Source organism: Acipenser ruthenus, chromosome 36 (assembly GCF_902713425.1).
Source record: "Acipenser ruthenus chromosome 36, fAciRut3.2 maternal haplotype, whole genome shotgun sequence".
Classification (NCBI taxonomy): Eukaryota; Metazoa; Chordata; class Actinopteri; order Acipenseriformes; family Acipenseridae; genus Acipenser; species Acipenser ruthenus.
The window spans coordinates 10,483,119-10,507,932 of NC_081224.1; the positions used below are offsets into that span (position 1 = coordinate 10,483,119).

Sequence of the window (24,814 nt, forward strand, 5' to 3'; positions counted from 1 at the left end):
TAACTTCATGCCACGTAGTAAAATGAATGTGGAGCGAAATGTCATTGAATTAGCAGTCCTGTCCTGACGAGGAGCTTCTCCTCAATTACTCCCTGAGGAGCTCAGTGGTTAGATAAAGAAAGCGCTGGGCTGCAGTGTGGAAGGCAGTGGGTTTGAGGAGCTCAGTGGTTAGATAAAGAAAGCTCTGGGCTGCAGCGTGGAAGGCAGTGGGTTTGAGGAGCTCAGTGGTTAGATAAAGAAAGTGCCGGGCTGCAGTGTGGAAGGCAGTGGGTTTGAGGAGTTCAGTGGTTAGATAAAGAAAGTGCCGGGCTGCAGTGTGGAAGGCAGTGGGTTTGAGGAGTTCAGTGGTTAGATAAAGAAAGTGCCGGGCTGCAGTGTGGAAGGCAGTGGGTTTGAGGAGTTCAGTGGTTAGATAAAGAAAGCGCTGGGCTGCAGTGTGGAAGGCAGTGGGTTTGAGGAGCTCAGTGGTTAGATAAAGAAAGCGCTGGGCTGCAGTGTGGAAGGCAGTGGGTTTGAGGAGCTCAGTGGTTAGATAAAGGAAGTGCTGGGCTGCAGTGTGGAAGGCAGTGGGTTTGAGGAGCTCAGTGGTTAGAGTGCTGGGCTGCAGTGTGGAAGGCAGTGGGTTTGAGGAGCTCAGTGGTTAGAGTGCTGGGCTGCAGTGTGGAAGGCAGTGGGTTTGAGTAGTAAAAAAAAAGTAGTTAAAAAAAAAGCTTTACAAGTAACAAACGAGATTAATCTCAACCGGACTGTGATTATAACCACAGTGATATGATGAGTGCGTACTCCCATTGACTCTCATTATGATCTGGCCGGGACAGTTCAATGTGGGGATAACACTCACAGGGTGACTTGAATCTACAATATTCTACTGCAAAACACATTGTTAGCCAACTGTATTTGAATCAGGCTCGCTGCGCTTTCCCTGGCGCATACCTGAACTGACCTTTAGAACGAATGCTTGCAATACTATTTGCACATTCCCAGGGGCCAGTGAACTGTGTCCTTACTAAACCCTGGGCTTGGCGGACTTAATTCAACCCGAAGTCTGTTTCCACACCCACCCGTGGCATTTACAGCCTTCACAGGAGCGCTGACGCCTTTATCTTCTCCCTTCTTGTTGTTGTGCTGACTCTGTGGATCTGGAAGCTCCTCGATGGAAGGGTGGAGGGAGGGCTGGGGTCCTGAACTCTCTCCGGTCTCACGGGCTCGGCTGGTTGAGAGAACGCGCAGAACGAGGGCCGGACCGCAGGCCATGGCTGAAGACGGCTCTCGTCAGACAGGCTGGGCTGCTTGCAGCCTTCAGCTGAGCGGCTCTCGGTGAGCTGAAAACGAGCAGGCCAGAGAAATCGCCACGTCATTCCACTGGAACTGGAACGATGTGCAAGACGATAAGCCAGTTAACACGCACTGAATAATTCCCACACCACTAGGTTGTATGTAATTCGGACCAGTTTGATTGGAATGGCGTAGAAGGCAATTGTCTTTCTCTTCCTTTCCTTTTTGCCCTTCTTTCAACTTTAACCATTGAGCTGTGCTCTTATTATTATTATTATTTATTTCTTAGCAGACGCCCTTATCCAAGGCGACTTACAATTGTTACAAGATATCACATTATTTTTACATACAATTACCCATTTACACAGTTGGGTTTTTACTGGAGCAATCTAGGTAAAGTACCTTGCTCAAGGGTACAGCAGCAGTGTCCCCCACCTGGGATTGAACCCTCGACCCTCCGGTCAAGAGTCCAGAGCCCTAACCACTACTCCACACTGCTGCCTGGGTCACTTTGACTCTCTTTTATTTAAATACACAATCCTCCTCCTATATCCTAAACATAACTGGTAAAAAAAAGGCTTAGTCATTCTAGAAGGGCTCAGAAGCATTCTAGAATGGTTTAGACCCCCATTAGAATCCCTTATTCAAGAATACTAACTAACATTTAAACAAAAAAATATGAATCTTTGCAGAGACTGGTCACTATATATTCATAACAACTTATTTATTTTTTTCAAAGCGTGATGCGTCATTTTGTATTTACAGTGGTGACGAAGGATGTATGATGCTTGTATGTAATTAATACACAGAAATATAATATTAAGCATTACTCCACCACTCCCCCACCCTGTATTCTCTAAGCTGTTAATCACATAAGCTCAGAGCTTACATTTCTCAATTCATCATTTATTCAGAGAAATGTTTGTTGCAGACAGCGTCCAAAAAAGCTTGAAGAAATAGGACAACGTCACATTTAATTTCCAAATGGCATGACCCCCTAAGAGAAAGGGTGCTCCCTCCAGTCCAGGGCAGGCTTGAGGCATGGAGACTGAACTGCTCCCTCCCTCACCCCCTAAGAGAAAGGGTGCTCCCTCCAGTCCAGGGCAGGCTTGAGGCATGGAGACTGAACTGCTCCCTCCCTCACCCCCTAAGAGAAAGGGTGCTCCCTCCAGTCCAGGGCAGGCTTGAGGCATGGAGACTGAACTGGTCCCTCCCTCACCCCCTAAGAGAAAGGGTGCTCCATCCAGTCCAGGGCAGGCTTGAGGCATGGAGACTGAACTGCTCCCTCCCTCACCCCCTAAGAGAAAGGGTGCTCCCTCCAGTGTAGGGCAGGCTTGAGGCATGGAGACTGAACTGCTCCCTCCCTCACCCCCTAAGAGAAAGGGTGCTCCCTCCAGGGCAGGGCAGGCTTGAGGCATGGAGACTGTACTGCTCCCTCACCCCCCTAAGAGAAAGTGTGTTCTCTCCAAACGCAAAAGTATTAAAACATAACGCCTCCCCAGACACACACACAATCGAGCTGCGTGTGTCAGATTAGCTTGGAGTTAATCACTGAATCAGAGGCGTGCTTGTTTCTGCTGTATTGTTGGTGGTTTTTTTCTTGGTAACACAGATGGGACGAACTTTGCACAAACGAAGGTACACACAGTGCTACCACGTTAATTCCAGTGAATCTTACCTCGTGAATACTGCCTTCATTCCATAGGTCTCAGATTCCCCTAGATGAAAAAAAGCTCACATGATGGTAAAGATGAATTTGATTCCATGGCAATTGATTTGAAGCTGTAAGTGAAGAATAGTTATCGAAGGCTTCATGCAGATACTTCAATGCTGAACTTGTGTCCAGAGCTGTAGGGTCACCTTCAGTATTAAAGGCACACCTGGGCTGTATTTCTAAAGTCAGGAGTGAATGATATTCTATAGTAAAACCTTGCTTTTAAAGTGGCTGCAGCTGATAATTGTATACATCTTATCTGTCGCCTCAAATGTGCAATTTTGAAAGAAACACAGAGAGTGGTGAGGGGATGGAACGGGTTACCTAGTCATGTTGCTGAAGGAGACTCTTCTTCACACAGAGAGTGGTGAGGGGATGGAATGGGTTACCTAGTCATGTTGCTGAAGGAGACACTTCTTCACACAGAGAGTGGGGAGGGGATGGAATGGGTTACCTAGTCATGTTGCTGAAGGAGACTCTTCTTCACACAGAGAGTGGGGAGGGGATGGAATGGGTTACCTAGTCATGTTGCTGAAGGAGACTCTTCTTCACACAGAGAGTGGGGAGGGGATGGAATGGGTTACCTAGTCATGTTGCTGAAGGAGACTCTTCTTCACACAGAGAGTGCTGAGGGGATGGAATGGGTTACCTAGTCATGTTGCTGAAGGAGACTCTTCTTCACACAGAGAGTGGTGAGGGGATGGAATGGGTTACCTAGTCATGTTGCTGAAGGAGACTCTTCTTCACACAGAGAGTGGGGAGGGGATGGAATGGGTTACCTAGTCATGTTGCTGAAGGAGACTCTTCTTCACACAGAGAGTGGGGAGGGGATGGAATGGGTTACCTAGTCATGTTGCTGAAGGAGACTCTTCTTCACACAGAGAGTGGGGAGGGGATGGAATGGGTTACCTAGTCATGTTGCTGAAGGAGACTCTTCTTCACACAGAGAGTGCTGAGGGGATGGAATGGGTTACCTAGTCATGTTGCTGAAGGAGACTCTTCTTCACACAGAGAGTGGTGAGGGGATGGAATGGGTTACCTAGTCATGTTGCTGAAGGAGACTCTTCTTCACACAGAGAGTGGGGAGGGGATGGAATGGGTTACCTAGTCATGTTGCTGAAGGAGACTCTTCTTCACACAGAGAGTGGGGAGGGGATGGAATGGGTTACCTAGTCATGTTGCTGAAGGAGACTCTTCTTCACACAGAGAGTGGGGAGGGGATGGAATGGGTTACCTAGTCATGTTGTTGAAGCTGAATCACTGGGATCCTTTAGACCCGACTTGACAAAGACTTCAGTCAGCTACCAGGAACCGGACGAGCGCTGATGGGATATAAAGAGGTCTCTGTTTTGTTTGAAAGAACCCACTCCTCCTGACTCACATCTGCCACACTATCTGACGTAGGTAGGCCTGAGCAACACAGAAGCATGAGCTGTGAAGGACTGATCGTCATGTAAGGAAACACGATCATCATGCAGCACGGAAAGCCGCTGGATGTAATAATCAGCGTTATTTTTTTTTGATATCGGCGCTTCTGTGAATTTGCATATCAGCTCAACAACAGTTTGTATTCAGCTGCGGTTTTTGTTGCTACTTGCGAGAGGCCCGAGGGTAATACCAAGCTACTCAACTCAGTATGTAATTAATATAGTTTATACGCTCTCTGGTTTAACTCACTACCTTTCAGAAACCCTCTATAGCTTTGGCCAAAGGTTTGGCATCTAGGATTGAGACATTATATATATATATATAGGAACATCATTTAGATCTTTTATTTAACATAATGTAATCAAAGAAACTACAAAACGATATCGCAGAAGTCTACCGGAAGCCATAACAGTAGTACAGTAGTTGTATTTTTCAGTGTGGTCAATATAGGGAAGCGTATCGAGGAGGATACTGACCACAGATCCAGCCTGTGTCAGTGCATTTCAAACCCTGCTTCGTGCCCCTCGTTGCAGACTCTTACCAATACTCAAGCGTCTGTTAATAAGAAGCATTTCAAAAGTATGCGCGAACATAAACACACGCGGAATGTATTAATTAATTTCTCCTGTTAGGGGGGGGGACTCGCTCACAATGACGAGTTCAACAGAGCCCTAGGTATATTATTAATTAATTACAACGCGTTCTCGCATGCAGCCTGTGTGAAATTGCAATGCATTACAGCAGGCTAGTTTTAAAAATACATTACACTGGCCTTTTTAAAAATATGACCTGTTAGAAAGAAAGAGAGAGAGAGAGAGAGAGAGAGAGAGAGAGAGAGAGAGAGAGAGAGAGAGAGAGTGAGAGAGAGAGAGAGAGAGAGAGAGAGAGAGAGGGAGAGGGAGAGAGAGTGAGAGAGAGAGAGAGAGAGAGAGAGAGAGAGAGAGAGAGTGAGAGAGAGAGAGAGAGAGAGAGAGAGAGGGAGAGGGAGAGAGAGAGAGAGAGAGAGAGAGAGAGGGAGAGAGAGAGGGAGAGAGAGAGAGAGAGAGAGAGAGAGGGAGAGGGAGAGAGAGAGGGAGAGGGAGAGGGAGAGGGAGAGGGAGAGAGAGAGAGAGGGAGAGAGAGAGAGAGAGAGAGAGAGAGAGAGAGAGTTAACATATCAGTTCATGTATTTAAAGAAAAGTAGGCTGAAGGGTTTGTATATAAATAAACGCGGTTTTATTTTGCAGTATATCGCGTTTAGTGCTATTCATTACAGGTCCAGATACTTTCTGTTTACATACAACTCAGTTATTATTTATTTCTCTGTTTTTTTTAAGTAATAGTTTTATTGGCGGGCCTGCTGCTCGCTGACACTTTCTTTATTTTACAATAAAAAACAGCGAGTCGCAGTTACGTAGACCAAAAAAAAAAAAAAAGTCTTGGAGACATCCCAAAGAAGAGACGCTAAAATAAAACTGGCAGGCAACAAGAAACGACAACAAGTCGGTCTGGTCCCGTCGGTATTTCTACGGCTGTTCCTGAGCAGGCTCGTAAACAGCAGCGAGCTGTGTAACAAGAGATGGGCGGGGAGAGGCGGGCCCCCGGGCGGTCTCAGCGAGGCACAGTGACGGGGGTCCCCCCCCCCCCCGGGTTCACGTAAGGGGAGACCGCGTCCTCGAGTGAACTCCACGGCAGGAGACCAATAAGGGGCTGCGGCTTCCAGGGAGAAACAACAGAAGCAAACGCGCCGAGCAGAGAGACGGAGCAGCGCCGCGGAGTGCAGAGGAGACGGGAGGGGACGCGTAGTGAACATATACTGCAACAAAAACATAACCACTTTAAATAACTCTGCAGCAATAAAAGGGTATTATAAACATTTATAATAAACGCACACCATATGATATAACCCGGGAGTTTGGCAATTAGGACTAACTACCTGGTCTAAGGTAAGAGCATTTACCCGTTTGCATTTGGAAACGTTATTATTATTATTATTATTATTATTATTATTATTATTATTATTATTATTATTATTATTATTATTATTATTGTTGTTGTTGTTATTCGGTTACCACACCGTACTACAACTAAATGTGTGCTTATGTTTTAGAAGACGTTTTATGTAAAATAATACATGTATCCCGTTAAAAAAAAGATACGTTTGTTTAATTATTCTAGCAAAATAGTAATACGATATTCAATAATTATAATGGGCTGAATTATTTCGTGCGTGTGTGTATGTTTTGTTTTGTTCTATGTTCGAGAGCAGACTGTACAGCGCTTGTAGATAAGCGAGTCTAACTGGTTAGTAACAGGAATAATAAAGTCTGCCCGGAGCTTTCCAAAATGCACGTCGGGACAGAAGCCAATCATTTATCAATGAAGCGATTTCCAATCAGTGACTCTTGTTAAAAAACTACACACAAAAACAGCCCCACCGCACAAACTCCCGAGAATATACTCCTGACTAAAATCAAATGGTATTCATTTTAAATATAGCCCTAACCCACATTCTGTGTTAAATGTCTTTCAAATAAAATTTGACCTATACTGTATAATTGCCTTACAGATAATTTGACAGGGTTTGATTTGTGTGACACTGTATTAGAATCTAGGTAGTTATTTTATCCTATATAAAAGTCAAACCCGTTTCTAAAATGTATTTCAATGTGCTGTTCTAAGCATCATCAGTTCGATAATTCTATAGATTACAGTGATAGTAGTAGTAATGCGAAATGAAACACTCAAATCTTGTATAACTGGATATTTGTCGAGCCCTATTAGGCTTCGGTATTTAAAGATGAATGTAATTACAGCTCAGCAATCTGTGGTGCATCCCACTGCAATGGATGCCACTGTACTGACATACTGTGGATTATATGGGATTGAAACTGGTGACCCACATCTTCATGCAGATGTTAACTAATGCATTTATTTTTAAAGCTGCAGGGTGTCTCAGGCAGGCAGCCGTGTCCATTGCGTGTAGAAAGAACGAAAGCTGCCTCCTGGTTGACAGTCCAGTTGGTTTACATGCTCCTTCAAGCTGTGTTATAGCCGCACAGCTTGAAGGAGCATGTGTGCAGAAATTCTGCATTAAACATATGTCTTATGCATGGACTCTTTAGGGTATATAATATACATAGGGTATCTAATGCACCCTGTCACAAAACCAAAAAGTTAATAATCTGTTTTAATGAAATACACTAGAGCGAGAGAGAGAGTGTGCCTGCTTTCTTATTTGGCCTCATTACAGCCAATTTCCTTCTTCCTTTCAAAAGCAGGTCAATTGGCTGCAAAGAAACCAGGATCTGGCGTTGTAAGCCTGTTACATAACCCTGTGTTGTAATAGGTGTTGCATAACAATTACACAACAAAGTTTATTCCTGTCTAATTCTTTTTTTAAAATTTATAACCACTAGGTGGGGCTGCTGCGACACACGGAGAGGTGCAGCAGAACAGCCAGCTGTCCACACAGTACACTCTTCCAACTGAGTGAGAAGCCAAGCGCACCCCTGGCCCAATGAACCGGACCGAGAACTTCCCAGACATGCAAGCAGGACACCACCACAGCAGCCAGACGTCCGCGGAGTTCCTGGAAGACCTGGGACCTCCCTCCCCGAATCTGGAGGTCCAAACGGGGGCTCTGTCCTTCACCGACGAAGCTGTGTCCATCCTGAGCACCAACAGCCTCCTCGCACGCTCCCTGTTCGGCCACACTGCCCCGAAGCGCAAAGACCCCCTCCGGAGGAAACGGGAATTCACCCCCAACGAGAAGAAGGACGAAGGCTACTGGGACAAGAGGAGGAAGAACAACGAGGCGGCCAAGCGCTCCCGGGAGAAGAGGCGCGTCAACGACATGGTGCTGGAGAACCGCATCCTCGCGCTGCTGGAGGAGAACGCCAGGCTCAAGGCTGAACTCCTGGCCATCAAATTCAGATTCGGGCTGATCAAAGACCCTGCGGAGACCGCTGTCCTGCCAGCCCAGCCTTTGAGGTACCACCCCGAGGCGGCCGGACCCCCCTCCCAGCCTCCCCACCCCTCCCAGCCTGGTTTTTTCCCCAGGGCAAACGGTCCTTGCGTGGCTGCAGAGAGTCGTTCTCATCCCTACCTCCAGGGGTCCGGGCACCGCTCCGTGAACCGCGAAACCCCCTGCTTCTCGGAAGACTCTGGGTTTTCCACCCCCGGAAGCTCAAGCGTTGGCAGTCCGGTGTTTTTTGACGAGCGCCTTGGCGAGCAGGAGACCCAGATGAGAGTGGAGGAGCACAGCTTTCAAGGGCACCCCTGTCCTGGGAGCAGTGACACTGAAGCAGAGCCGGTGGCGGCAGCGGCGACTGGAAGGCACTATCCTGGCCAGGTCCCCCGCTCTGGGAGGCTCGATCTCGGGGAAGGGTTGAAGTGCTTGCCCCATAAGTTGCGGTTCAAGTCCGCCAGCGGGCTGGAACTGGAGTCCGCTCCACTGGAAGCGATACAGAACCGGAGCAGCCTAGTTCACACAAGCGTCCTGAGAGAGCCAATGAGAGAACAGTCGAGAGAGCAACCCCGCCCCTTCCCCCAGCCCCACAGCCAATCAGAATGGGTAGTGCCGCCCATTTGGAGAAACCAAGCGGTCGCCGGCGAGGACCCCAAGCAGGGGCTGCCCTGCCAGGTGCCTGAAGACCCCCAATACTGTGGGCAGCAGGGAGCGTACCCCAACGCCAGCCCCGATGATCCCTTGTACCGCGCCGAGAACACAGCCCTCAAATCCCAGCTCACATCCCTCTCGGAGGAAGTGGCACAGCTGAAGAGGCTGTTCTCCCAGCAGCTGTTCACTAAAACCAACTGAAAGACTTGAACCAGCTGGACGCTTCTAGCATCCCCACGCTGTCTGGGCAAATATCTCTGTACAGCTGCAGCACAGCAACATACAACATAGCTCTTATACCTGTCAGACACGGCGCACACAGTCCCAGGCAATGAGCATGAAAGCAAGAATCCCATTGATACTCATTTGAATAAAAAGAATTTGTGAGCACTGAAGTGAACAGGGAAAGTAAAACTCAAAACAGGGTTCCAAATTACACAACGTATTTCTTCCCAAAAAGAACGGTGATGGGAGTAGGGAGGGTGGGGGCAGGACAGAAACTTTAGGGAAACTTGCACAATGTGTTAGTCAACAGTCGGGTCTGTATGCTTATCTTGGCCTGCGCCACGGCGAGAGAAGCATCTGTAGAATACAGTGTTATCTCTGAAGTGTTTGACTGGAGGACTCTGCTGGAATGCCACGTTGGTTTGTCATGAGACAGCACATACTTGCTAAAGCTGTCACCGCTGTCGGGTCTAATGTGAAACGGTCAGGTCATATCTAGGAGCTGTGCATAGGATTCGAAAGCAGTTTGATGCCCTTAGTTCAGTTACCACACTACATAACAAATAAACAGATATCTTGGTGGAGATGCTTTTGAAATTCAATGGGCAAACTGTTCTGTATAAAGATAGACTATATATATTTGTTTATTTAGCAGACGCCTTTATCCAAGGCGACTTACAGAGACTAGGGTGTGTGAACTATGCATCAGCTGCAGAGTCACTTACAACTACGTCTCACCCGAAAGACGGAGCACAAGGAGGTGAAGTGACTTGCTCAAGGTCACACAATGAGTCAGTGGCTGAGGTGGGATTTGAACCGGGGACCTCCTGGTTACAAGCCCTTTTCTTTAACCACTGGACCACACAGCCTCCACAATAGATATATATTTGGAGAATATGTGAGGCTGTACTGTAAATGTTTATGACAGGTGAAAATGCAGCTGTATTGGACAGAATATCTCAATCCATACCCTTTTTGTACTTAAGTAAATAAACCATTTTTTAACTGCTGTGTTTTAATTATTATTATTCTTATTAATAAGATTTATTTTGAAAATAGAAAAATGACTTTTCTTCTAGCCATGTTGAATTTTAGATATGGATTTTTAAACTTTATACTTTTATAGTTTTTGCTCAAGAAAGCCAGACTTTCCAAATGTTTCAGTCTGTTTTAACGGGTCTGTATAAGATTTTAGAATTTAAAAAGGACACGTTGGCTTTCACATGTTAAGCAAAATGTGCGGACGCATATTTCTACAGAACGCGTGCCCACAAGCAGTTTTGAATTCTGCTGTGCGGCTATAACCCAGCTTGAAGGAGCGTGTAAACCAACTGGACTGTCAACTAGGAGGCAGCTTTCAATTATTCCCCATATAAAGTAATTGGAAAAAAAAATGGTGTTTTATTTTTTTTTCTCCAAAGGTATTTTCAATATTTTGTGCATGAAAGGGTTGCACAATAAATGCATTAGTTAATATCTACATCTTGTAAGTAGTTTTCACAAATGCATTCCCTTCCCTCCTAATAGCTTCTGCACTGCAGTGTCACCCCTGTCACCCATCGTCACCATCTGCAGGATTCGCAACCCCTGGTCAGTTATGTGGCGTAATACCTCTCTCTTTCCAAAAGGGGGGGATAAAGAGCATTGCTGTTTTCTTGACATTTCTTCAATAAACAGCGATAGGATATAAAACACAATTAGAGTTAGGAACTGGAAGTGATGACAGCCTTTTAGATAAACGTGAACAGCGTCAGTATGCTGTTTAGCGTAACGAGAGGGATCTCAAAAGGCGTTTCAAGTAAATAAAATGTATGCTAAGTACTGTAGATCCAAATGATCATTCTAATGAGGCAAACTCCATGACCCGTGACCTGTGTTACCCCAAAGGTCAACGGCACTCAACGATTGGAAGGTATCGACAAATGTAAGGGTCAGGGCTTCAAAAAGAGACCGATATAAACGATACGCTTTTAAACGTGTAGTTAAGGGCTCGGGTCGTTCTGTTCGATTGGTAAAATGGTTTTTATTTTTGGTTGATTTTGCGCTCCCTTCATAAACTGCCACAGAAACACAGTTGCCAAAATAAATAAATAAATCAATAAAAGGCCACACGATGGCGATAGAGTTTGGAATTATCAATGCTGTTTCTCCAAAACATAAACACGCCCATGTTCACAATGCTAAATCATACGAGTTTTATTCTTATAAGAAATTAATACGTCTAGATAAACGATTCAGGGTTAGGTTCAGATTCATTTAATGTTTTGTAATGTTATGCAGTAACATTGACATTGTTTTTCCTATGTAAATAAACGCAGAACAATTATTAAATAAAATACAAAAAACACTGAATAACGGGAGCCATTTATATACAATAATAATAATAATAATAATAATAATAATAATAATAATAATAATAATAATAAAACTACTATTATTAATACTACGACTACTACTACTAATAATAATACTAGGCTAATAATAATAATTCGATGCTCAGGGGAGGGGGCGTGTCCCTCCCTGCCCCCCTCCCTTGTGGAGTCGTCTCGTTTGCCGGGAGGCTGCAGCGACGGAGCGCGCACTTACACCTGAACTCCTCAAGCGGAGTCTGACGGGGTTTCCATGGAAACGTGGCTAGCTGCTTGCAAGGCAACAGGGATCATTCGGCCTGCAGGGACGTGGAGAGAGGCAAGGAGCAAGGTTATTAATATCACGACAAGCATGCAACGTGCCAGAGCCGGTGCAGGGCCAGCATACGTGGTACCAAAACCTGACCCGTGTAACGTCACAAAACGGTACGCTGTGGCTACCGCAGTGGGTTGCCAGCGGCGTGCATTGGGAGTTAATAGCATTCCTATGTTAAAACGTGCTCATCAAGGACGCGCAGGTATAGAGACAGCTAGCAGGTCTACGGTACAGCTTTACCTTATCAAGTGCTGTTAGAGTCATGGCGCACGACTTGTGTGTTCTGATTGGTTGATCTCATTCAGGCTCTATCTTGGAATTCGTGTTATGGAAACACACCTGTAACTGCCAAATACCCGTTTAAAACTGCAATGCGATGCAATGCCACCAGACCCATACAAGGGGAATCAAACTACTTCCTTAACACGTGGGGACCATTTAGAAATCCACATGTAATCGATATTACTGTCGGCTCACAAATGTTGTAACCTTTATGAAGTAATGATTCTCAGTGAAGGTGTGAGCGTGGGGGTGTGGCTTTAGATTTGCACCTGTGTGTGAATGTTAAAGGTAGACATTTGAGACCACGTTTGTATTGTAAGATTGAAGGTATGTTTTTTAAAAATGTAATAAAAATATTAGAGGGTCTAAAACATTTCCTTATATAGACAATTAGACCTTTGCATTAGTGCTACGTTTTGTGAAGGTTTATTATTATTATTATTATTATTATTATTATTATTATTATTATTAATATTATAGGTGAACTGGTTTCTGTTTTTTATGCATGTATTTATCAATCGCGTTTCATGTTAGTTATTTTAAGAACCAAAAGTATTTTATTTTTATTTGTTCTAAATGCGTTTCTTTTTTTATCGACGACTGCGGGCGCCTTGTTTCTAAAAATGCCTCTCCCCCTCTATCTCTCTCTCTCCCCTTCTCTCTCTCAGGAGTAAAGCGTTTGGCGCGGTGCCCGGTTCCACCCTTCTCTCGTCGCCAATCATCCGCCACACTCCGGATCCTCATCTCCCTGCAATTGGGACAGGAAAAGATGGAGGGTGGGCTACAGAGAAAGACAAAACGTGACGAGGCACCAAAGCGCGCTGTTATGCAACCACTGACCTACTAACATACATTTGAGAGAACTGTGGCGCTGCCCGCTAAGCACTACGTGAACGTCTACTCCGTGAAATACAAGATACGAGCCCTCCGAGAGACAGAACACTGCGCCCCGAACCGAACCCGAACCCGAACCGCGACTCAGACTCGGCACCAGCCTGCTTTCGGGAAATAAATACAACCGATTGAAATACACCAGCGAGGGCAGAAAATTGTGGACTTTATTAAACACATTTTTCTTTTGCCAAAACAGGTACGTTGCATGCTGTTTTTTTCATTGTTCCTTTTATTAATGTTATGTATTTGTGTGTGTGTGTGTGTGTGTGTGTGTGTGTGTGTATATATATATATAGGTGTAGTCGTGAATGCTACTCCGTGCAGAGAATATTTCTGAATGGAATATGCAGTTTTTTTTTTCTCTCACAAACGCGTCTTTTCTTTCATCTAAAAATATCTATATTTCTGGCTTTAGAATCGCGTTGACGCGTTTTGCTTTGTGTTTAATTTTGAAAATCTAGAACGTGCTCTAGGTATCGCTGTCGGAAGCTTCACATGTTTTTACACAAGTCGTTTATTTAGGAAGGAGGAATGGTGATAATATATATATATATATATATATATATATATATATATATATATATATATATATATATATATATATAATATTAGAGGTGATATTAACGATGTTCCGCCAGGATGAAACGAGTGGTGTCTATATACACGAGATAAACGATGAGTTATTTTGCAAAATATAATTCGACAAATATGCATTATAAATATGCAGGTATGCTTATATTTTGCTTCACCCTTTCCGTGTTTCGTGTTATGACTCCGTTTGTAATTGACTGTTCAATTACCGTATCTTATTCATTATTTATACTGTATATTATAATACACATTTTTGTAACTGATTCCAGCCTAAATAAATGCCCCCACGTCCTCTTCCAAATGACGTATACAACGGCGTATTTAAACTTGAATGCGTCATAAGGAGGCTGTGTGGTCCAGTGGTTAAAGAAAAGGGCTTGTAACCAGGAGGTCCCCGGTTCAAATCCCACCTCAGCCACTGACTCATTGTGTGACCCTGAGCAAGTCACTTAACCTCCTTGTGCTCCGTCTTTCGGGTGAGACGTAGTTGTAAGTGACTCTGCAGCTGATGCATAGTTCACACACCCTAGTCTCTGTAAGTCGCCTTGGATAAAGGCGTCTGCTAAATAAACTAATAATAATAATAATAATAATAATAACGGTATCCGGATGCTCACTGCACGTTCCTGTCCTGGTAGACGCGTGTTTATTTAAAGACGCGCCGCCGCTGAGATTTGATGAACGAAGAACGAGCCGAGGTTAAGCGTCATATCAATTATCGGCAGACAGACAGACAGACAGTGCATTGTAACCCGTCCACTGTAGACAGTGCATTGTAACCCGTCCACTGTAGACAGTGCATTGTAACCCGTCCACTGTAGACAGTGCATTGTAACCCGTCCACTGTAGACAGTGCATTGTAACCCGTCCACTGTAGACAGTGCATTGTAACCCGTCCACTGTAGACAGTGCATTGTAACCCGTCCACTGTAGACAGTGCATTGTAACCCGTCCACTGTAGACAGTGCATTGTAACCCGTCCAGTGTAGACAGTGCATTGTAACCCGTCCACTGTAGACAGTGCATTGTAACCCGTCCACTGTAGACAGTGCATTGTAACCCGTCCACTGTAGACAGTGCATTGTAACCCGTCCACTGTAGACAGTGCATTGTAACCCGTCCACTGTAGACAGTGCATTGTAACCCGTGCATTGTAACCCGTCAACTAACTGACGCCCAGAAGAGCCAGTTGCGACACGCAGCACTGCGCCGTGCACCCGCTGCCCTTGCGTGGTCATATTAATAACACGGCAGTTTAGTGTGTGGAGAGTCCGTCTGTCTATTGTTCTGTTCCGACTAGTTATGACAAGATTAAAAGTCATCTGTTAGTTACGCATGCGCGGTAGCAAGTTGAGGTTTAAAATATATATACACAAGGTCCTTGACCTTAATAATAATAATAATAATAATAATACATTTGGAACTTGAATCAGTCGGTTCCCGTTGGACTGTTGAAGAAATAGGTTTTTTTTTTGGATCGTAACATGAAAAAAAACGGATGCAAGTCAAGTCCAAATGTGTCCACGGCTTTCAAGTTTGCAAACAGAGCGTGAATTGCACGCGTCTTTATATAGTCTAGACGAAAAGGCGTGAAGTATATTGAAACGGTAAGGACCTGCAGGTTATAATCGCAATCGGGAGACGGCTGCCAGCAGATCACACTTTAACTGTTTAGAACAGATACATGCAGTTAATTGTACTGTCATAAAACGATACAAAGCCATGCTCTGTATCGTTTAACAACAGGACAACGTTCCCGCTTACGCAGCTAGCAGAGGCTCGTAAACCTGACGCCAGATTGTTTTCAAGGGCCGGATTAATAAGAACTTCACGCATGAATTATTATGCATGCAATTCTGAAAGCAAACAGCTCAATAAGCGAGCTGCGTGCGTGCGGTGGTTAAGTGTGATGTCATTGGTGTAGTAAACGCGGTGCATGCTGGCCGTGCTTTACTGTACACAGGACCGTGCACTTTCTGTACAAAACATAGCAACAGCCAGTGCTGCGGTTTTTTCCGGTTTTTTTCTTTTTGCTAGCCAAGTGTTACATCATTTTTTTTTTCCTTTTCTTTTGACAGTTGGATAATATTCAGTTGCATAATGTGCAATACGGTACTAATTCAAACCGAGGAGGAAATTAGATGATGCAATTCACGGAAATCTAGTATGTGTTTTTGTGCAGAACGCCGGTGTTTGTAACAAGAGTTCTGAGTGCCAGCGCTCCCAGCCGAGTTCAAATGAATCATCGAGCCGACTGACGTCAGACAAGAAAGAAAATCGGGGGGGGGGGTCGGGGGGGTCTGGTGCGTTTGACTGAACTAACAGTGACACAGAAGTATTTTGTTTAATCACATGCATTCAAATCTCATATACTTCGTGTGGGCGGCAGTGATTGATTCATTTGCACAGATGCAGACCAGATCAGCCAGAGTCTCATGGGCTGCCACTTTGAATCAAGCTTCATTTTGTTTCGCTGGCAATACGCTAGCTGTGCACTAGATGGCGCTGTCACTTACTACCATACAGTAGAGGCATTACATAGATCTACAGTAGAGGCATTACATAGATCTACAGTAGAGGCATTACATAGATCTACAGCAGACAACTGGAACTGAAGAGCAGCTCTGAGCTCACCAGAACACAGAGTATATATATGGGCAGCAGCGTGGAGTAGTGGTTAGGGCTCTGGACTCTTGACTGGAGGGTCGTGGGTTCAATCCCAGGTGGGGGACACTGCTGCTGTACCCTTGAGCAAGGTACTTTACCTAGATTGCTCCTGTAAAAACCCAACTGTATAAATGGGGAACTGTATGTAAAAATAATGTGATATCTTGTAACAATTGTAAGTCGCTCTGGATAAGGACGTCTGCTAAGAAATAAATAATAATATATAAAAAAAAACACAATATTAAAGTGTAGAATGATTGAGAAAAAAAAAAACTTGCTCTTAAAATATTCTGGAAATGTCTTTTTTCCCCCTGTGGTTTCAAATCCCTTCACAGCAGAACGTATTGAATATAAGAACATAAGAAAGTTTACAAACGAGAGGAGGCCATTCAGCCCATCTTGCTCGTTTGGTTGTTAGTAGCTTATTGATCCCAGAATCTCATCAAGCAGCTTCTTGAAGGAATAGCACTGGGTGGTTTTTGAGAACCATTAGACGCAGCGCACAGCACTCCAAATTCAAAAAAAAAAAAAGAGCTGAGTTTTGCTTGGTGTCATTTCGTTTCCCGTTCTGTCGTTCCGAGCCTGTTTCTCCGGGCTGGTTTTGTTCCCCTTCTCCTCGGAATCTGCCTTTCCGCTTGTCTGTTTGAAGAGACAGCCTCACTCCGTTCATGCCTGATACAAGCTCACCGCAGTAAAAGCGTTGCAAAGCACGCTGAAGCACAGTGAAGCCCAAAGAAAAGCATAGGCAAGCATATAAAACACACACACACACACACACACACATATATATTTAATGGCAAATGCATTGGGAAAGCCCTGCAGAATGACAGTGGAAATGTTCCAGAAGTGTTCTGTTTAAACCATGCCCGCTCCGCCTACGCTGTCTTGGGTTCAGTTTAAATCAGTTATGATTCGTTAGCCTCCGAGCATTCATTTACTGGCAGAAGGACTTTACACACCAGCCTGTGTTTCTATGCAAATCCATTTCCTCCTCAGTCCCTGCCCAGGTTATCGCAGCGCGGGGCTCTGTTTACTCACAGCCCTTTTGAAATGAGCTCTACTGTTCTGCTAAGTGCTTCTCCTTGAGTTCAAGTTCAAAGGCTTACTAATAGAGAGCCGCCTGGCTCTCCTTGACGGTCCGTCCCTAATAAAGGCTCCTCTCCCCCCTCCTCCCCTGAGTAACAGTTCCAGAAAGCTTTGGGGGACTCTAATGCAGAACTGAGTGCTTGCCGATGACCCCCCTGTTTCTTGATCCTTTCTTGGGTCCATGCCAGCCACACCAGGGCGTTTGCTGGCTGGGAGAGCCTCCAGTCCTCTCAGTGCTTTGCTCTGGTTTACACTCGGATTGCAGAGCAGAGTTTCGGATGTTGCTGTTTTACATTCCCAGTTACTTCTTCAAGTCTGATCATGTTGTGATTTCCGTTTTTCTGACCCTGTCTTGATGGTTAGAGAATGCTGCAGCTCTGGGCTCAAGTTTTGCATCACCTCACAGAATGAACTCATTTCGCTTCATGAAGTCGAAATGAAACCTGTTGAATAATGTGAACCTGTTGAATTACACATCACCGCTTTGTGCTTTTTCCATATGCTTAACGAATAAACTGACACATTGAAAAATGTGACATTTCGAAATCTAGCATGAAACACTGCTGCTATGATGGTTTCCAGTAGACTTTTCAGATATCGTTTTGTAGTTTCTTTGATGATGTTAAATGAAAGATCTAACTTATATTCATTATATATAATACATAGATGAAGGCTATATTTACATCCTGAGCCATTTTAAAACAAAGGCATAATCCCACAGTAGTGTAATCAAAAAGTGATAATTCCTCTAGAGGAAAATATACTTGAACTTTGACCCATTCGACTCCTCGAGACCTTCACTTTCAATTCAAACACAAAATGTCTCGTTTTCAATCACTCGACAACACCCACAGTACAGAAATGTTCATTAATGAGCAACAAAATGAGAATACCTTTAAAAAAATTATGTAAAGCTGGTACAGAGAAACTGGAGAAACAGATAACGACACTGAACGTCTGCACAGCACTGAAACACTACGTTTAAAAAAACAAACTGTCCTGCTGAACCTCGTCTTCTTTAATATCAGCATCACAGGGGTATCCGTGGATTATAAATAATAACAGAGGGGCCTCTTCTGTGAGTTACAGGAAAACAATTCCATCTCGGGTTTCTGTGACAGTTTATAAACTCCACCTTCGCTCTCGTAGTTTATTACGTCACAGAAACCCTAGATGGAATTATTTTCCTGTAACTCACTGAAGCCCATATATTATATATATATATATATATATATATAGAGAGAGAGAGAGAGAGAGAGAGAGAGAGAGAGAGAGAGAGAGAGAGGTTTTTATTTATATATATATATATATATATATATATATATAATTTTAATTGTCAATCTTAAATTCTGGGGTGATGCAAAACTTTTGGCCATAGCTGTAGACGTTGAAAAAGCTGTAGTGGAAACATTTGCCATTGAATTTCTTATCTTTCTGTTAATTATTACAGCAGTGTTTAACCCCACTCTCTCCCTGTATAATAAGCTGTGTAAAGCCCCTCTCGTCTCTCCCACTATCTGCAGCAGGCTCTCCAGTTCTCTGTCTTGCTCCGAGCCCCAGTGACCTACTTAGCTTACAAAGGGAAGTATTTACAGCAGCGACGCTGCTTTGTAGGTCAGTGGGGCGGGACGAGAAAACATTACAACAAACGCTTGCACAGACTGAAGCCAGATGTGTGTCGCTGCATTTCTTTCTCCTCTGTCGAGGTTTAAAAATAGAAAAAATAGTAACATTTTAAAATAAGAGTCGGTCGAACGTACAGTTCCTTCCCGCAAACACATTTCTTTCCTGGATTGTATTTCTAGCGAGGTGTGTTGTGAATTCCATACATTTTACCGTACCTGTTTGTTATCTCTCGCTCGGTCATTCATTTTTTTATTACATTTTTTTAAAATTTTAAACCAGTTTCGTGCGTTCGAGAAGTTGCTGTGCCAACACTTAAAAAAAACAAAACAAAAAAACACTTCATGCATTATAAAATAGCTAACATGGTACAATTCTACACACAGTGTGCAGTTCTGAAAGAAACACATACTACAGTAGTCCTTCAAACATGACATCTGGTACGATACTAGGTTAAAGAAATCCCTTTCCTGTCACTAACCAATCAGCTGCTTCCCCTGTTGACTGACATGCCTTCAGCCAGTGACAAAGACACTGCTGAGGGGAAATGACCTAGCATGTGCAAGTGTGCCTGATTTCCTGAGAGTATGGAAGCTGAGAATTTTCTTTACCTTGATGTAGTTCCAGATATCGTGTTTCAAACTGAGAATACATGTCATCTGTAACATATGCTTCTTTCAAACTGCACTGCAGACTGTATTTGAGCTGGCTAATGCATTCATTGGCCAATGGCATCCCCAAAAACATGTTCAGCGCTCTATAATAGCTGCATCTCCCTGCTGCAAGTCCCTTTCAGTCACAATAGGTAAGACAGTAGGCACAATTTGATAAAAAAAAAAAGGTTCATTAACCTTTCAGACTTAAACAAAATATGTATTAAGAATAAAGGAATCAAGTTTCGATGACGTCTTTTACAATTTGAATTTCGTCTTGTTTCTTTTAATTGAACAAACGCAACCGCTCAGGTTAAGAAGAGTTAGACATAAATAAACAGAAAGATATGGCATGTTAATGACCCTTTCTATTCATAAATCATAATGTTTCTTTGAGCATTTCTAAACATGGATAGCACCAAATTCAGCTCCAAAACTCGCTGTGACCCTGACCTACAAATGAAATGACGCGGACCTTCGAGGTAACATGAAAATATCCAGCCGGCTGATGTCTGAAACTCTCACACGCCACAAGAAAAAAGACAAACCATGGTGAATTATGTTAAATTAGACTGTTTTTTTTTTATATACTGTTATATTGTGTTCGATCTACAACTCATTCTCAAAGGGAGGGGAGCCCAGTCCTTCTTAATGAGATTAAAATATCTGTTTAATTAAACTGAAAGCGTGAACAGTGAGATATTTAGAAGACGCGTGGGGAATTCAGTTTGAATGAAAGTGGATGTTTTTTTTAATCAGTTCTTTTCTCTGTTTCATAAAGCCATCATTCCTAAAAGAAACTTCACCAATTCGGCGACAAACATTTCGACTAGAAGTCTTTCTCAATGTCTTGTCGAAGCGTTTGTCGTTGACGTTAAGTTTCTTTTAGTTTTTCTAAACTGTTGAGTGTTTAATAGGCCTGGGTGATAAAGAATTAAACATCCCCTCTCGTTGTGTTCTTAGATCTTTCCCGTTGGCTCTCTTTTGGAAGAAGTTCCATCACAAGACTAGAACATCAGGAACTGTTTTCTAAATCCTGGTTATCCACAAGAAGGAACTGGATAAGATTGATTGTTTTCCCGGGAAATAAAGGCTACAAAATAAAATCCAACCTGCTAAATACACACAGACCAAGACACACAACACCTGTCTTTGAGAATACAGCACTGAACTTCAACAAATCCAACCCTACATAAATGAGGACTAACTTTGTGGAATATCAGCTCCTTCTGATGTCCCTGGCAAGCCTCGACACTTGAACTGCTGTTGAAAGATTCTACAGAAAATCATTGCGAGTCAATGAGGTTCCTCTTACCCAATATATCTCATCCCGTTACTAATTTAGAAACCTGTAGTTACTGGAAACCAGTTTCTCTCCTCTTCTAGGTCTATCTCGATGCCATGAATGAGTCATCGGATCAGACAATGGAAGGCCTGCACTCTCCTGCCATGAGCATTGCTGACAGTTACTATGAAGAGAGGCTCGGATCCCCGCCCCCTTCCGGGCTCCTCAAATCCAAACCCAGCATGAGCTGCCGACGCAAGCGGGAATTCATCTCGGACGAGAAGAAAGACGCCTCCTACTGGGAGAAGAGACGCAAGAACAACGAAGCCGCCAAGCGCTCCCGGGAAAAGCGCCGCCTCAACGACGTGGTCTTGGAGAAGCGTGTGCTGGCCTTGAACGAGGAGAACGTGAGCCTCAAGACCGAACTGCTGCAGCTCAAGCTGCGCTTCGGGCTGATCAGCGCCTCCTCCTACGTGGAGAAGAGCCAGCAGCTGAGCGCCAGCTCCATCGACCGCTACTTCTCTTCCAGTGGCTACTCCAGCGGCTCCAGGGTCGTGCTCCACTCCGATTCCTCCGAGGCTGAGCAGTCGAGCCAGGGCAGGGGGAACGCCCCTCTGGCGAAGTACTCCCCCCGCGGCTCCCTCTCCGATATGTCTGACGGTTCTTCCAGGGACAGCCCTGAACCTATGAACTACGACCTAAAACCATCCCACATGGACCTCTCCCCTTCCCCCTCCTCCTCCTCCTCCTCCTCCTCCTCGGAGCAGGAGAACCCTCCGATGATGTTCCAGAGTTCATCCCACCCACGCAGCCACCACCACGAAACGGAAACGGGTTTCCATCACGGGCAGACGCCCCTCCACAGAGGTGTGATCCTCTACCGAACCAACGGCAGCTCTTACCTAGTGGAACCCCCACAAGACTCGGAGCAACAGCACCAGCAACCAGCCTCCCTGGAGCAGCTCGACGCAAGCCAGGCTCTGTCCGATTGCTCGTACCCAGCTCCCCGGCCCCAAATCCCAGCACCTGCATCTCCCCTTCCCTACGAACTTTCAAATCTGGAAGGGCAGGGGGCCTACAGTCGCCCGTCCCCGGCGCGTTACTACACGGAGGACCTCTTGAAACCCAGCTCCACAGCCTTCGAGCACTCCTACCCCAGCCCCCAAGACGAGGGCCCCCCATCCCACAGCTACGCAGACAGGAGGCACGTCTATTTCCACAAAGCCTCCACTAAAGATTGTCCCTCCACCTCCTCCAGCAAGGGCAATCCCAAGAGCTCTGATAAAGACACATCCACCGACGAAGACTCCCCGGCGTCCTGTCCAGAGATCGGAGACTACCACTGCCTGTCCACCCTACCTCTGTCCCCGTTCCCCCAAACCGACTCCCAAACGGAGATCAAAGCCACCGCCTTGCCCCACAAATTGCGGCTCAAGTACCGGGTGCTTGGCAATAACTTAGAGGCTCCCGTTCTGCCGCAGCACCCCTACCTGGTGCTCACTCACGGCAACCAGCAAGCGGGCAGCGAGAGGGACGACCGCAGCGAGGACCCCGCGGGGAAAGAAGGTGCCTACCAGACACCAGTCGGGTTCTGCAAACCGCGAGAAGGGGAGTCGGAAAGGTGGGCGGTCTCGCGGATTAAAAGGCGCGACTAGATTCTAAAGACACTAAGCCCACCTGGTAAGGTCAAGGTGTTGCTGGCACTGTCATACACTACACAGCACTTGAGTGTTTTCTCTGCTGCAGAAGGATTAGGGGGTGAGGGATGCGAAAAAGGGCACGGAAAAGTCCTTTCTTAGACATCTTTGGAATTAGCCAGGTAAAGCTAACAAGACTTTCCCAGACCAAGTTGACTTTTTTTACCTGACATTACGGGAACGTTTCCTTGACCAAAGAAACTAGTTCCATCCCCAAAACCCCACCCCCATGCCTCCTAAAATGTGTTTTTATTTTATTTTTTAATTTTTTTTACAAGCACTTGGATTGTAAATTTTAATGTCATATATATTTTAAGAAAAAAAAAACATAAGAAAAAAAAAAAATAAGGTAACGGAAGATGAGTGAATCGGGCCGTTGTGTGGAGATATTGTCTTGGAGTTTAACTTTGACTGCCACCAACCCACAGAAATGCCACCGAGTGTGTTCCAGGCAGAGCCCTTCACAAACTGGTGAGGTAGCGAGGGATTGGAGCAGGCTCGTACCTGTGTGGTACGGTCGTTCTACATTATTCGAAACAGTTCTTAGAAAACTGCCAGCTTTGACCAGTTTAAACCCACTGTCTGCACCGCTGGCTATTTCTAGGGTTTGTGATGTTCGTTTTGGGGGAGTGGGGGGGGGGGGGTAAAACTGAAATAACTGAATGAGGAAGACTCCGTCCTGATTCATATAGAAAAGGAAATTGGATATTTTTTACCACTAGTTGAATAGTTTCATCAAACCCTGTGTTTTTCCTAAAGGAGGTGTATTACTGATGAGGAAATTCAAGACACATGCCACTGATGCTACCCACAAACACTATATTTATATACACAGGTTTTACGGTCTGCTTGAGTCTATTTCTGACCTTAATGGCATTCCAAGACCAGCGAAGGTAGTCCACCCAAATAGAGAAACTGACTTCAGTTCACATTTCAAGGGTATTTATTGGACCAGGATAGAGAGCCCTTGAGTCATACATCTCATTTACAAATGGGGCTCCTGGCAGGAGAAGGCTCCGAGAAATAAGCAAAACCATTCAAAACACTTCAATCCTAAAAACAGGGATACCAAATAAAAGTCAAAACAATTGCCAGTTGACTTGATCATGAGTCTCGTTAGTATTTTACAGGATTCGCAACCCTGGTTTAAAATCTGAATTAAAAAACCCATTCCTACCCCAGTTTAGTACCCTGAAGAAGCCCCAGCTGGCAGAGCACAGCGTTACCAGCAATGCAAACACGATGGAGCTGCACAGCACACTAGAATCCCTCCCTGCTCCACTCGCTGTAAAATAGATCTGTCAATGCAATGAAATACCTGACAGGGTAAAGGTTATAAATGTGTTATTAAGGTGTTGTGTCATTTTGTTGTTTTTTTTTTACTGTGATATTGCCCCCATTGTGTAAATGTATGCTGTGTTTTGTAATTTTTGTATTTTATTTGTAATGTTGAAACGGTTGTCCTTGTTATTGTGGTGTTGAGAAACCTTGAAGAGCTTTGAAAAGACACTAATACTGTTACTGATGATGACGATGATGATGATGATGATGATGATGATGATGATGATAAAAAAAATAAAACTGTTTTGGATTTCTTAAAACACAAATGCGCCTGCGTCTTTTCATTTTATTAACCAGTAGCTTCACATTTTAAGTAGCTTTTTTCTACTGAACAGGTGCATTCAATTCGAATCACCTTTTGAACTCTGTCTAGAGTGGGTGGGACTAGCAGAGTCGAAAAGTCACTTGATATAAATAGAATGAGGGAGGCTGTTCAGTCCTGGCAGTTAGGACTCCCCAGACAAGCTCAAAGCCAACCTGGGAACATTCGCCCGGAGAGATTTTGTCTTCCAGGAGATGGAAAGTCTGCCTGCAGACTTTGTGGCTTGGAACTTGGTTTCAGGAGACTAGATTTCAGACCGCAGCGCTGCACACCAGGGGTGACTTGGGGTTTTGATACAGCAATGTATATTAATATCTCATAATGCTAAACGGCATACTCACAGCTGATTTAAAAGCGGGCTCGGTTTATAGAATCTATACCACTTAAAATGGGCAGACTTGGGTTTCTCCAGGCACTCTCAAAGCCAGGCCGATTTTAAAAAACGA

The 24,814-nt window shown here is 44.6% G+C and overlaps 2 protein-coding genes across 2 annotated transcripts; both read left to right on the plus strand.

Annotated features, from left to right (window-relative positions):
- The first annotated feature begins 5,575 nt into the window (after window positions 1–5,575).
- LOC117965563 (nuclear factor interleukin-3-regulated protein-like) lies at window positions 5,576–10,252 on the plus strand. The gene is made up of 2 exons (XM_034910363.2): window positions 5,576–6,342; window positions 7,816–10,252. The coding sequence occupies exon 2, from the start codon at window positions 7,917–7,919 to the stop codon at window positions 9,216–9,218; it is 1,302 nt and encodes a 433-aa protein (XP_034766254.2). The 5' UTR covers window positions 5,576–6,342; window positions 7,816–7,916; the 3' UTR covers window positions 9,219–10,252.
- A 1,935-nt stretch (window positions 10,253–12,187) lies between these two features.
- LOC117965545 (nuclear factor interleukin-3-regulated protein-like) lies at window positions 12,188–24,246 on the plus strand. Its single transcript, XM_059008015.1, has 3 exons — window positions 12,188–12,536; window positions 12,878–13,299; window positions 20,687–24,246. The coding sequence occupies exon 3, from the start codon at window positions 21,125–21,127 to the stop codon at window positions 22,661–22,663; it is 1,539 nt and encodes a 512-aa protein (XP_058863998.1). The 5' UTR covers window positions 12,188–12,536; window positions 12,878–13,299; window positions 20,687–21,124; the 3' UTR covers window positions 22,664–24,246.
- Window positions 24,247–24,814: the final 568 nt, after the last annotated feature.